The 14,412-nt window shown below is 51.2% G+C and overlaps 1 protein-coding gene across 14 annotated transcripts in view; it reads left to right on the top strand.

Annotated features, from left to right (window-relative positions):
• Positions 1-14,412, top strand: part of Sema4d (sema domain, immunoglobulin domain (Ig), transmembrane domain (TM) and short cytoplasmic domain, (semaphorin) 4D) — a 108,150-nt gene that overhangs the window by 75,172 nt on the left and 18,566 nt on the right. For all 14 annotated transcript variants that reach the window (NM_001378324.1, NM_001378321.1, NM_001378317.1 and 11 more), the window contains 9 exons: positions 3,620-3,713; positions 4,702-4,815; positions 5,677-5,828; positions 6,883-7,058; positions 7,151-7,307; positions 8,373-8,595; positions 9,517-9,632; positions 13,262-13,434; positions 13,511-13,554. In NM_001378324.1, coding sequence (NP_001365253.1) covers positions 3,620-3,713; positions 4,702-4,815; positions 5,677-5,828; positions 6,883-7,058; positions 7,151-7,307; positions 8,373-8,595; positions 9,517-9,632; positions 13,262-13,434; positions 13,511-13,554 — 1,249 coding nt within the window. The remainder of the gene's footprint in view (positions 1-3,619; positions 3,714-4,701; positions 4,816-5,676; positions 5,829-6,882; positions 7,059-7,150; positions 7,308-8,372; positions 8,596-9,516; positions 9,633-13,261; positions 13,435-13,510; positions 13,555-14,412) is intronic.

Below are 14,412 nucleotides of genomic sequence, written 5' to 3'. Positions count from 1 at the left end.
AGCCAGGCAGTGCCTGGTGCAGGCAGAGCTGAGAGTTCTACATCTTCATCTGAAGGCTGCTAGCAGAATACTGGCTTCCAGGCAGCTAGGATGAGGGTCTTATAGCCCATACCCACAGTGACACACCTACTCCAACAGGGCCACACCTTCTAATAGTGCTACTCCCTGGGCTGAGCATGTACAAACCATCACAAGAGGCTTACCTAGATTGCAAGAGATGTTTGGTTTTGATCCCCAGGACCACAATACACTCACCACATGCCTATACACCATACATACATACACACACATACATGTACCATACATACACCATACGTACATACACACACACAAACTCCCCTCAGTTGGGGATATAACTAGATAGAACAGACTCATTAGAAATTCTCTTAGGCAGCTAGGTATGGTGGGAAGGCTCCTGAGTATGAGGTCAGCCTAGCTTACAAGCTCAAAAGGAAAAAAAAAAGAGAGAGAATTAAGAAACTAAATATTTGTATAGATGTCTGAGGAGAGAGGCCACTGCACAGGTTTGACTGGCTAAACTAACTGTGTACTGGGATACAACCAAAATTCTAGTGTGTGTGTGTGTGTGTGTGTGTGTGTGTGTGTGTGTGTGTGTACACTTGATAAGTGCGGTCCGTGGATCCCATAGCCTTTAGAAGCATTTCTCCTAAGAATGGGGACATTTTCCTGCCAACTGGTTTCATCATTGCAGATAAGGAAGCACAGTGATTGCCAGTATCCTCCGCCCCTCCCACCTCCCCAGTATCCTCCGCCCCTCCCGCCTCCCCAGTATCCTCCACCCCTCCCGCCTCCCCAGTATCCTCCGCCCCTCCCGCCTCCCCAGTATCCTCTGCCCCTCCCACCTCCCCAGTATCCTCTGCCCCTCCCACCTCCCCAGTATCCTCCGCCCCTCCCACCTCCCCAGTATCCTCCGCCCCTCCCGCCTCCCCAGTATCCTCCGCCCCTCCCGCCTCCCCAGTATCCTCCGCCCCTCCCGCCTCCCCAGTATCCTCTGCCCCTCCCGCCTCCCCAGTATCCTCCGCCCCTCCCACCTCCCCAGTATCCTCCGCCCCTCCCACCTCCCCAGTATCCTCCGCCCCTCCCGCCTCCCCAGTATCCTCCGCCCCTCCCACCTCCCCAGTATCCTCCGCCCCTCCCACCTCCCCAGTATCCTCCGCCCCTCCCGCCTCCCCAGTATCCTCTGCCCCTCCCACCTCCCCAGTATCCTCCGCCCCTCCCTCTTCCCCATAGCTTAGAGCAGGGCACAGCCCCAGTGGCCTCCGGGCATCCCTGGGAGGTGTGACGACAGATGGGTCTTATCAGGTGGGTCACACTGTCACCCCAGCTCACACTTCCTAACCTGACTGGTGGCCTTTATTGTTTTAACTGGCCCGTTGGTCACTGCAGACACTGTGAGGTCCTGTGTGCTTGCTGGCCTCTGGCTTCCAGCCAGCAGTCTCTGGCACAGCTAGGAGCTCCTGACTGTGGTGGGCAGCCTTGCTCCTGGCCTCTCCAGTAAGCAAAGTGTAAAGTGATGGCCTACTTGGATTGTCTCAGCAGTCCTGGAGTTCTGATAGGCAGTCCTGTGGGTGGCTCCTGTCCCTTTAACGGGTTGCATCTGCTGATTTCTTCTGTGTGTGTTTAAACGCCTCTTTTAAATCCAGAAGTGAAAATTCTTCACCTTCGTTCTGTGGGCATTCCCCCCCCCCCCCACACACACACAGTTTGTCACTTGCCATTGAACTGTGTCTCATTTTTTCCCCCACATGAGAACATTCTGATTCATTATGTGGTGATGTTTGGGTGGGTCTGATTCTCCTTGGATGGTGTTGGTTTCTTGTTTAGTTTTTTTTTTTTTTTTTTTTGTCAGCTTGGCAGAAGCTGGACTTCTCTGAGAAGAGGGAACCACAGTTGAGAGAATAACACCTCATAAGATAAGATAGGTCTGTAGTCAAGTGTCTAGGGGCATTTCACATTAGTGGTTGATGTGGGAAGAGCCAGCCCACGGAGGGGTGTATAAGAAAGCAGGCTGAGCAAGCCACGATGAGCAAACCAGTGAGCAGCATTCCTCCATGGCCTCTGCCTCAGTTCCTGACTCTAGACTGCTGCTGCTTTGAGTTCCTGGCCTGCCTTCCCTCATTGGTGGACTGTAAACTGTGAGCTGAAGTAAAGGCGGCCATTTATCACAACAATAAGAGAGCTAAGACACGTGAAATAGGTTTCCTTGTCAGGTGGAAAGAGGTTATCCCAAGATTGTGTTACCTGCTGACCCTCATGAGCACACTGTGCCAGAAGCATGGACAAACACATTTGTTGTGTCCTCGCACAGTGCCAGAATTTATTCAGCAACAATAAATTCCCAACGATTAGCAGTTTAGTAACATCAGGTTATCACTTAATCCTGCTTCCCTCAGTGATCAGGCCGAGCAAGGCAAATGCAGATTCTTTATTCCCGTCTTTTTGTTTGTTTGATAACCATATTTCTCTGTGTAGCCCTGGCTGTCCTGGAACTTACTTTGTAGACCAGACTGGCCTCAGACTCAGAGATCTGCCTCCCAAGTGCTGAGATTTAAAGCGTTCGACACCATGCCCTGCTCTTACCTGAATCTTAATTAGTAACGTTAACTGTCCAACCACACAGCACAGAGAAAATATGTGTATATGGCATGTATATGGTTATAGAGGGAATACAGGTTAAAGTCGCTTGAGGTTTCAGACCTGGGCTCAGAGAATCTGCACTGATTTCAAACCAGACCAGTGCTGCGAGGGAGCCGCTGCAGTCAGGTGTTAGAGAGCTAGACACCTCCGAGAAGCTGGAAGCTAGAGTCTCCCAAGGCAGAAGCATGTCTCTGCTGAACAAACCAGGTAGCAACTGATAGTTTCGTGTGGGGCTGTCCATCATAGTGTTGGGTGTCTATCACTTTAAGGAGACAAGGTGAGGATGTTACACCTAGGTCTATTAATTCGTAGGCCTGGCTTCCTAGGCCTTTTTCGTACAACTGTGTGCCCTGACACACTCAGCTTGTATGAATTCATCCAATGGTGGCTCCCCTTTCTGTTCCCAGGAGTAAACCGTTTATCCATCTGTTTGGAGTGGATGGTGCATGGCAGACAGTGTAGCTTGCAGGTCCACCCAGGGCCTACTCATCCTTTTCCCCAAAGTGGAATCAAAAGCTGCTTGTAAAACAGACTCTCCTAAGGCAAGGCACAGCCTGGAGACCGTTTTATACAATATGGGGCAGCTTAGAGCCAGGCACAGCCTGATCCCGGCATGACCTGTGTTGTGGTGAGCTTGCTTTAGTAGAATGGCTTCTTCAGGAGCTGCTGGTGGTGGATGAGCGGGGGTGAGGGTTCTGTGGGTTGTTTTCATTGGGTTTGTGTCGCCTGTTTTGTGAGGACTGTAGTTGAGCAAGCAACAACTGACCCTGCATATCTCAGGCTGTCACACACATGAGATGTCCTTCAGCTGTCAACGGTCCCAGGGTGGGACCCACATGGATCAGGGCCCACTTACCCCACACTCTGGTCTTCTGAAGTGAAAGAATCTGTACCTTTAAGTGATACAGGGACAGGTCCTCAGCACCGAGAGGTCAGATGTTTTCTTTTTATTCCATTGTAGAACTTGACATCCTTCAAGTTTCTGGGGAAAAGTGAAGATGGCAAAGGAAGATGCCCCTTCGACCCCGCCCACAGCTACACATCAGTCATGGTTGGTGAGTCCTGCGTCTGAGGCTCTTTCACTCTCTGAGTTTATGGTGGCATGTGATGTTGCCACCTGGGACACTCAGGTCTTCCCTCTTCAGCCCTGCCTTCCTTGGCATCATCTTGGCACGAGCTCCCTTCAGAGAAGGTGAGCGACTTGTGGCACAGACTCCTCAGTGAGAGCTTTCGCGTTTCCCATTCAGAGGGAGACTCAGGCCCCACCCTCTGCAGCAGCATATGGCTTCTGGCTGTCGGTTTTTGTGCAGCACACAACCTGGATACTTGTGTGGCTCTGTGCCTCCCGCTGCGGTCCTGCATATCTGAGGCTAGGGGTCACACGCTGTCTTACAGATAGTTCATGTTGGAATCTCTCAGCCAGTGTGAAGGTTCAAGCTTCACTGTCAATGTATAACATTCAGTGAACTGTGAGATAGTTAATACTATATTACAAAACAGGCGTCATGTGTGACACTCCTGCGCAGTCATAGGCTAAAGTATGGGTTCTGAGTATATTAAAGTAGACGAGGCTGGACCATGCTGCCTGGCAGTGTAGGTGCCTGCACATCTTTTTTTACTTACAGTGCTTTTTACTTAGGATGGCTTCCCTGGGTGTCAAATACTGAGGAGTGTACTTGCCATTGCTATACTGACTGTGGCAAATTCTCATTTGTGATTAGCTATTACCCTTTAACCTGGGAAAAAACAGTTAAATTTGGTGACTGATTGTTCTGATGAAAGATGCTGATGTAGGAAGCAGGAATGCATGTCAGAGAAGACGAGGACCCCCCCCCCCCGCCATCCTATAAGGAATTAATGAGGGTATAAATGAATTATGGTAGCCTGGTATGGGTGTGATAGCCTAGCAGAGGTGGAACTATGAGGCTTGCTTACAGTCCAGCCTGGGCTAATGTCAGAACTTGTGTTAAACAGTTGTCCCTAGTCTCTGACAGAGGCTGAAGCTCTGATTGGATCTTCTCTACTCCCTCTCCTCCACCACAGGGGGCGAGCTCTACTCTGGGACGTCCTATAATTTCTTGGGCAGTGAACCCATCATCTCTCGAAACTCTTCCCACAGTCCCTTGAGGACGGAGTATGCCATCCCGTGGCTGAACGGTAAGTGTGTGCTGCCAGCCTTGTGGGTCTACCATTTTATTCTTCCTCTAGCTGTCCCCAGGTCACAGGAGCCGGGGGAGGCGGGGGTGGGGTGGGGGTGGGGTGGCGGCTGCTCATGTCAGATCCTAGGCAGTGCTCTTTGGAACTGCTCAAGGCCCGCACCAGAGTAGCTGTCTTGCTCACTGCTAATAGCATTGTTTAAATCTGATTCTCTGACATACCCCACCCAGCCCCACTTCCACCCCGTCCCCCAAATGCAGTTTGGGAGACTTTAATAAAATGAAGCTCTAATGGGAAGTTGAGAATGTAGACACTGAGTTTGGGTGTCATCTTAGATGTGGAGACTCTTGGGTCTGGCCGGGTGGTGTTGAAATGTGTCTTTACTCCCAGACAAGCATATCAGGGTGTGGATGATGGGGGCCCTTTGTGGGTGTCTTTTTTGTGGGGATGCTGACCAGTGATGCAGGGCTTTTTCGAAGCCCCTTGATCTGGAGTCAGACCCTGGAGTCTGAGATCTGAGACAGCCAATTTCTCCTTGGGCCTCCCCAGGAGTCTGGAAATCCTTCGGGTGGCTGATTTGGCCCTTGTTTAAATTGGCAGATACTCTAGCATGCCAGACCAACCACCAGCAGAGAGGCCTCACCCGGCTTCCTCTGTGGCTATCTTGGTGAAGCTGAGGAGGGTGGCGGGCGTCCTCTGGGCCTGGAGTTCACAGTGTGGCATACATACTGTAGACGTCCTAGAAGGGAAGCTTCCAGGCTCTAAGGCTGCCCTTGCCAGCCTGCAGCACCCCAGGGAGCAGGTAGAGAGGTGGCTTGGTAGCTCCGTGTACAGAAACCATCCTGTGATGCCACCCCACAGAGCCTAGCTTCGTCTTTGCTGACGTGATCCAGAAAAGCCCAGATGGTCCGGAGGGTGAAGATGACAAGGTCTACTTCTTTTTTACGGAGGTATCCGTGGAGTACGAATTCGTCTTCAAGTTGATGATCCCGCGAGTTGCCAGGGTGTGCAAGGTGGGTGCTGTCTCCCTGTTCCCACCCACAGTCCTGCATGATGCCACTCCAAGATTCCTCTCTGGAAGTGTGGCCATCTCCTATGGGTAGAGACCCCTGCGGCAAAGTTTAATGTACAGTTGAGGCACAGTAAGAGACCAGCAATAAGAGTTTTAGAGGTATGTGCATGGTTTCTCTTGAGACCCAAAGTAGGATTGGGAAGATGGCTTAGTGGTTAAAATGCTTACCACGGAAACAAAAGGACCAGCGTTCAGATCTCCAGAACCTATAGATGCTGAGCGGATCCTCTGTAGAAAAGTGGAGATAGGGCCTGCTAGTGGGGCTGTCCTCATCGGCAAGCTCTGAGTTTGATTATGAGACCTTGCCTCAAAGAATAAGGTGGATGGTTCCTGACATCAACTTCTGGCCTCCAGATGCACCCACACACGAACACTCATATAGAGACACACCGCACATACACACATACATGAAAGGAAAGAAACTCAAAGAGGAAAAAATTAGTCAGAGTGAGCACTTGTGATATTTTCAGTGTGTCACTAATCACAGGTAACTGAAATTGCAGAAAATGCAATCACGCACACGGGAGCCGCCTTATTTCTTTCCAGCCCAGAGTGGAGTATAGTTTGTAACTGTCTGTGTTGTCTCAGTCGTCAGCTCCCTGAAAATGACTAGGATTGAGCAGGCAAAGAGGGCACAAAAGGAGCTCTTAGTGGATGATCATGTGTTTGCCCTAGGATGGTCTGCGGGGCCAGGGTCTGTGGTGGGAAGGAGGCCTCCCATCACTTGTTTAACTCCTGGGTCACAGCTGGGAATGCTGCAGGAGCCAAAGCCAGTGGCACGCTGATGTGACACAGATGGGGTGGTTTTGCTTGTCATTGAATGTGTTTGGCTCTTTTCGTATTCTGTGATCCTGTCCCACATGGAAGTATTGCTTTGGTTACATAACTTGTCTTCAGTATTCTTGGGCTAGGCCGTGGTTGGGGACATATGGACGCCTGCTTCTGTGGCTAGTCATCTGTCCTGCCTCTACCATGTGCTGTCTCTGGAATTCCAGGGCGACCAGGGCGGCCTGCGGACTTTGCAAAAAAAGTGGACCTCCTTCCTAAAGGCCAGGCTGATCTGCTCCAAGCCAGACAGTGGCCTGGTCTTCAACATACTTCAGGATGTGTTTGTGCTGAGGGCCCCGGGCCTCAAGGAGCCTGTGTTCTATGCGGTCTTCACCCCACAGCTGTGAGTTCACTTGTGAGTCCCTTGGCAGTTGGGGCCTGGTCACCCTGACGACCTCCTGCCCTCCTGACACTCTCACGGATTCCCCTCCACAGGAACAATGTGGGTCTGTCAGCGGTGTGCGCCTACACACTGGCCACGGTGGAGGCAGTCTTCTCCCGTGGAAAGTACATGCAGAGTGCCACAGTGGAGCAGTCTCACACCAAGTGGGTGCGCTACAATGGCCCAGTGCCCACTCCCCGACCTGGAGCGGTAAGCAGGGTCTCGAGCTCTGGGGAGGGCTCATCTTCTCTGGATCTCAAGGCCCCCCAAGCATGAGACCACACAGATCCTAGTGCATCCCGGCAGAGGGTTGCATGGCAACAGGAATCTGGGTGCTGGGCTGAGTAGCTGCCGGGCCTGGGGTGAACAGTGAAGCTGTTCCTTTCTGATCTCCTCTGTGTTGGGTAGCAGGCCTCACTGCATGCTGCCCGGACGAGAGAGTCTACCGCCGGGCTCCTTTGAGAAGTGGACATTGCACAATGGCAGGCTTGCTTCATTTCCCATTTCCTGCAGACAAAAAAAACCTGTTTGTCAGCCTGGGCTGTCTCCTGAGGCAGCCTGTCCACTAGATAACAGGAATCATATTCTTTCCTCCTAGATACAGTAAATTAGTAAAGAAAATTCTAGGGTTGCCTGCATATTGTTGCCACGTGGTGGATGGGTGTGGGTATGGAGGGGCTTGGCTCTTGAAGCTCTCCCAGGATGGACTGTTCTGTGAGTGTCTGGCCTCGACACCTGGTTATTCTCATAACTCATAATTCAGGTGTTCAGTAAAACATGGCTAGGGAGCTGGGACCAAAAAAAAAAAACTCTTTACAACTTTTTTTTCTTTTGTGCTACCCAGAATCTGGCTTTCTCTCCTCTCTCTCCTCTCTCTCTCTCTCTCTCTCTCTCTCTTTCTCTCTCTCTCTCTCTCTCTCTCTCTCTCTCTCTCTCTCTCTCTCTCTCTCTCTCTCTCTTTCTCTGTGTGTGTGTGTCTGTATAACAATATTTAACAAGCTTCCTTTGGCATACTTTCTTCTCATAGAAAAGCTGTGAAATGAGTGCTTTTTAATCTGGAAGTTTGCTAAGTTTTTTCATTGGCTACTAATTCCTCTACTGATCCTGAGACAATTATGTCCCGTGGCTTTAAAAGCACAGCTCTTTGTCTCTGGGGAGGTCACCTTAGCCCCTGTTACTCTTTGGAGAAGTGTGACCATGGCCCTCCAGGGCTTCTCTTCTGTGTGCTCAGTTGAAGCTAAGTGGGCATGTGACCGCGGTGCTTTTACCCCACAGTGTATCGACAGTGAGGCCCGGGCAGCCAACTACACCAGCTCCTTGAATCTCCCAGACAAAACACTGCAGTTTGTAAAAGACCACCCTTTGATGGATGACTCAGTGACCCCGATAGACAACAGACCCAAGCTGATCAAAAAAGATGTAAACTACACCCAGATAGTGGTAGACAGGACCCAGGCCCTGGATGGGACTTTCTACGACGTCATGTTCATCAGCACAGGTGGGTTCCTTGGTAAGATTGGGAAATTCACTTTTAGCCATCTATAGGTAGGTTTGGTCTCTCCAGGTACCAGGAAGGTTTGTGACAGCAGAAAAGGATTTCTGAGGTATCACAGCACCTGGGATTATGAGTCTCTGTGGCCATCAGGCACCTGGGGCACTGGTTACTAATGCAAGTCCCAACCTGTCGTACCTGGGCTGGAGTGGAGTTAAATAGTCCCTGTTGTCATGGGACTAGTGGGACTGGCCTGGTATTTCCTAATTGGTAGTGGGAGACTCTGCCCCCTCCTAGGTAGGAGCCAGGTTCTGTCCTGCCCCGAGCTGCCTTTGGAGATGCAACTCTCTCTCAGATGTCTTCTGGGATGGGGATGGAAAGTTGGAGCATGGCAGCTGCCAGAGCCCCAGGGGCTACCCTTAGAGCTTCCCAGATGACTTGAACATTTTGCCCTCGTCTGCCTGCCTGGGCCCCTAACCTCCCCTGGAAGACCAGTAAAGTGCAACGGCCACCTTATACTGAATGTGGCTCAGGTGTCAGGGTGTAACCTTGTTGGTGAAGGTCATTGGAATCCACCATAGGACAGGGTTGTCCTCTTCTGAGTGCCCCATTGAGGGGATGGCTTGAGTTATCCACGAGTGTGAGTGGTTGCCGCCAAGGCTGGAGTCTCTCTCCTAGTTTCATTTCTGTTGCCGGGCGTGGTGGCGCACACCTTTAATCCCAGCACTCGGGAGGCAGAGGCAGGTGGATTTCTGAGTTCGAGGCCAGCCTGGTCTACAAAGTAAGTTCCAGGACAGCCAGGGCTACACAGAGAAACCCTGTCTTGAAAAAACAAAAACAAAAACAAAAACAAAAAAATTAACCAGGGTGCCACCCTGGGCCTGTCCCTCTAGGGCCTCCTTGCTCACCTGTGTTCTGACCTTGCAGACCGGGGAGCTCTGCATAAAGCAGTCATCCTCACAAAAGAGGTGCATGTCATCGAGGAGACCCAACTCTTCCGGGACTCTGAACCGGTCCTAACTCTGCTGCTATCGTCAAAGAAGGTAATGTGGGTTTGGTTGGTTGGTTGGTTGGTTTTAGGGGTGGGGGTCAGGTCCAGGCGCTTGTCTCCCTTGTAGCTTCTCTGTGGCTAGGACTGGCTAGGATGGGTCTCTCAAGGCTTGGCAGCCTCTGGCCCAGGTGAACTTGGCGTACACAGCATGGGATCTGAGGCTTGGGAGGAGGCATGGGAGAGCCAGGGGCCTTGATTGTACTAAGCCACTGGAGCTTTTGGGAGGTCCCTAACCTGGGGAAATGTCTGTGCCTTGAACCTGAAAAAAAAATGCAGATTGTGCTGGTGGGACATGACATTTTGCTAATTTGTAAGGAGAAATAACAGGGGCTGGTGAGATGGCTCAATGGTTAAGAGCATTGACTGCTCCTCCAGAGGTCCTGAGTTCAAATCCCAGCAACCACATGGTGGCTCATAACCATCTGTAATGAGATCTGATGCCCTCTTCTGGTGTGTCTGAAAACAACTACAGTGTACTTACATGTAATAAATAAATAAATCTTTTTTAAAAAAAAAAAAAGAGAACTAACAGGTCACCCTCTAGAGCTCCTGCCATACCGCCCTGTGCATCGGGCAGCCTTTGCAGAGGCCTCAGTCACGGGGGCTCAGCTCTGCACTGTGGCTCCCACGAGCCACGGAAACACATAGATGACCAAACCTGCCCTCGAAGCCATGCTATGTATTGCCCGAAGTTTTCATAAAAAGCTCCAGCCAGATGGTAGTAGTGCAAACCTTTGATCCTGGCACTCGGGAGGTGGAGGCAGGTAGATCTTTGTGAGTTCAAGGCCAGCCTGGTATACATAGTGTGTTTCAGGGCAGCCAGAACTATGTAGGGAGACCCTGTCTCAAAAATGAATGAATGAATGAATGAATGAATGAATGAATGAATAGGTATTTTTTAAGCCCCTAAGTGGGGTGCAGTATGGTTCATACCTCTAGTTCCAGACCTTAGAACATTGGAAGCAGGAAGATCAGGAGTTCAAGGCTAGTCTTAGCCATATAGCAAAGTCAAGGCCAGCCTGAGCTAAGTGAGACCCCATTGCAAAAAATAAAACAAGGTATATAGGAGTGAATAGAAATGGCCTGGGTGGGGCTGGAGAGATGGCTCAGTGGTTAAGAGCAGTGACTGCTCTTCCAAAGGTCCTGAGTTCAATTCCCAGCAACCATTGTGGCTCACAACCATCTGGAATGGCATCTCTGATGGATGCCCTGTTCAGGTGTATCTGAAGACAGCGACAGTGTACTCTATAAATAAAATAAGTCTTAAAAAAAAAAAAAAGCCTGGCAGTGATGGTGGCACATGCCTTTAATCCCAGCACTTGGGAGGCAGAGGCAGACAGGTTTCTGAGTTCAAGGCCAACCTGGTCTACAGAGTGAGTTCCAGGGCAGCCAGGGCTACACAGAGAAACCCTGTCTCAAAAAACCAAAATGAAAAAAAGAAAAGAAATGGCCTGGGAGCTGGGCTTGGTCCACTGGCTGGAACTTGTTCCTTGTCCTCTGGCCTTGGGAAGATGTGGACACCACATTTTACATCTAGGATAAAACAAGGAAGTTCAGAACATGGGTTGTCTCCAAATCCTGACTACACTGCCTGCTGTCATGTTACCCTGGGCATCACTATATGGTCCTCTTAAGGTGGTCTCTGTGTGTGTATGCTTTTCATTAATGTGACTGTTAAGAGGACATGTGAGCCTCCTAAGTGCTGAGGGCTGGCTTTGAGCAGCACAGAACCCAGGGAAAGCTAGGAGCAGGATCAGCTGCCACCTGCCCTGCTTCATGCCTGCTGGCCAAAGGTGCTCCCCTCCCCTTGCTAGGGCTCTGCTGTACCCCCCTGAGAAGATGGGTCCAGGGCCACACTTTTGGCTTCAAGTGCCAGTGCTAGCCTCTTGCCTCTACCCTTGTCTCTGATGCCTGGCTCTGGGACACTGCTGAACTGTGGCCTGGTGTGACTGTCCCCGTGGACTGCACATCTGTGGGCCCTGTGTTTCCAATTCAGTTCTCTTTAAGTAGCTGGCCACAGCAGTTACCAAGGGTCCATCAGTCTCACTTACCCGTGTGCTGGGCTTCTGCTAGCACCAGGTACAATGCTGGTCCTGGCTTGCACCCAGGAACATGGCACGCTCCTGTCCTGGAAGTCAGAGCGATGTTGATAGGCGTGGTCACATTGGCAGGCTGGATTCAGAGATGACTGATAAGGATGTGTCCTTATCACAGGTACCTACTGTCTGGCTCAAGACAAGACTGGCATTTAAAGGTTGTGCCCTGTGGATTCCAGCTGTAGTGCTGTGTCACTTACAGAGTCCAGGAGAGCAGTGGGGGGGGGGGGGGTCACATTAGGAGTGGGAAGCAACTGGAGAGGGCTTTTATGTGGTTTTCTCAAGACACAAATGAAAGTCTCTTCACCCAAGATAGAGCACCAAGGATAGACCAGTCGAGCTCAGTGAGCCAGTGAGTTTTGGGGAGGTAGCTACAGGGAAGAAGGAACAGGGGATTATTTACAAGCCCGTGGGTGGTTCGGAGGCAGCTGCATCCATATATCTCCCTTCACAGCTGGTAGGCAGCTCGGCAGGGCAGAGTCTCCTCTCTACCGCAATTGTGTGCTGCTTATATAACCTTGGGGCAGCGGGCACTTGTGAATCTTAAACCTCGTCAGGCTTCCTAAATTTCCTTCACTTTGAGTCTTGTGAGGCTCCCTCGGCGCTCCGGGAGGACGTGTTTCGATTGGGCAGACATAGAAACAGAGCTGTCTCTTCTGGGAAGAGGAGCTGCTTTGGGCGTGCAGTGTGCTTAGCCCAGCTACGGAAGGGTGGCGTCAGATCCCAGGCCCTGCAGTTCCTCCACTGGCGTTTGAATCCTCCTGGGACAGGGGACACCCTGCTTTTCCAAACAAGATTTGTGTCTTAATGTGCTTTTCTGTCACTGCGATAAACCACTCTGACCAAAAGCAGCTTGCAGGAGGAGAAAATTTCCTTCGGTTCACACTTCCAGGTTGTAGTCGTTGAGGGAAGCCAGGGCAGAAGCTGAAGCTGAAGCAGAGACTGCGGCGGGGGGGGGGGGGGGGGGGGGGGCGGAATGGATTATTAAGCTTGCCCGCTGGCTTCTGCTTAGCTGCTATCTTATAAAGTCAGGGGTGGCATCACTCACACTGGGTTGCACCCACCCTAATTACTTAGCAAATAAGAAAATGGCCCACAGGCTGGGCGGTGGTGGCGCACGCTTTTAATCCCAGCACTTGGGAGGGAGAGGCAGGAGGCCAGCCTGGTCTACAGAGTAAGTTCCAGGACAACCAGGGCTACACAGAAACCTTGTCTCAGAAAAGAAAAAAGAAAAAAAAAGAAGAAGAAAATGTCCCACGGACATGTCCACAGGCTAATCTGATATAGGCAGTTCCTCAGCTGCAGTTGTCTGCCCCGCAAGTGTGGCAAGGTGACAATGAAAACCCATCAGGACACTGTCATTTAGGTCTTAGCGGTCGGGCCTTGTGGCCTATTCTGAGTCAGTGAGTCCTTCCCTCCATGCAGTGTTTGACTGTGCTGTCTTCCCAGGAGCTGGTGGAGAAGCTAGCAGCCCCTCCCAGTGCCTGAGTCCTCCTTACACTTGCCATCCGTCTCTCATACACAGGGGAGGAAGTTTGTCTATGCAGGCTCCAACTCTGGAGTGGTCCAAGCGCCCCTGGCATTCTGCGAAAAGCACGGTAGCTGTGAAGACTGTGTGTTAGCACGGGACCCCTACTGTGCCTGGAGCCCAGCCATCAAGGCCTGTGTTACCCTGCACCAGGAAGAGGCCTCCAGCAGGTATGCCTAAGGATGGGGCTGTGTGCCTATGCCCCATGCACAAGCCATAGAGTAATGTGCGCCTGCTGTCTTCTAGGGGCTGGATTCAGGACATGAGCGGTGACACATCCTCATGCCTGGGTGAGTGGATCTCCTTTGCTTCCCACCCCTGGGCTGGCAAAGCTCCCGGGGCGTCAGTTCCATGGTTTTCCTGTGCGGTCTGTCTTCCTTTCTCCTCTCTGAACAGAAGTCAAGTGTCACGCAGCAGACCTGTGACCTCTCCTTGTGGTGAACCTGTGATCTTTCTCTGTCCCTTTGGTTACAGAAAGAGGGCTCAAAGGCACACAGGGTGTATCGGTTCACTGGAAAGCACACCCTGGCCCACACCATGCTCCTCTGTTCTGCTTAGCTGGGCCCCGTAAACAAAACTGGAGCCTGCTAGGAATGAGAGCGAAGGAGCCCTTGGGTATGACCAGATAGCCCTAGCCTAAAAACAATACTCAGGAACAGTGTGGGACAGTGTCATGCTTCAAGATGAAAATCCTACCCTAGAAAGAAGTGCCTTAAACGCTAAGGAGATGGCTCAGTTGGTAGGATCTGAGTTCGATCCCCAGAACCCATGTAACAGCTGGGCATTGGTGGTTCATGCTTGTGATCCTAGCCCCAAGGAGGGTGAGGCAGGTGGATCCCTGGAGCTTGCTAGCCTCACACAGCCTAGCCGACTTGGCAAGTACCAGACAAATGAGAGACTCCATCACAGAAAAAGACAAAGAGGGTAACTGCTATCTGAGGATGATACTCAGATTTCTGGCCTCTTTCTATATAAACACACATGTACGTACACACACACACACACACACACACACACACACACACAGAGCAAATGGCATCAGATTGCCTTCAGGCATGTGTAAATGTCACACAAATTTCATGTGTAGCTTTCAGTCCCCTTCCAAAGATAGTTGTCTCGTTTTATATATGCAAATATTTCCAAGCCCA

Source organism: Mus musculus, chromosome 13 (genome assembly GCF_000001635.26).
Source record: "Mus musculus strain C57BL/6J chromosome 13, GRCm38.p6 C57BL/6J".
NCBI classification, from domain to species: Eukaryota; Metazoa; Chordata; class Mammalia; order Rodentia; family Muridae; genus Mus; species Mus musculus.
This window is presented reverse-complemented; position numbering and strand designations above follow the sequence as displayed.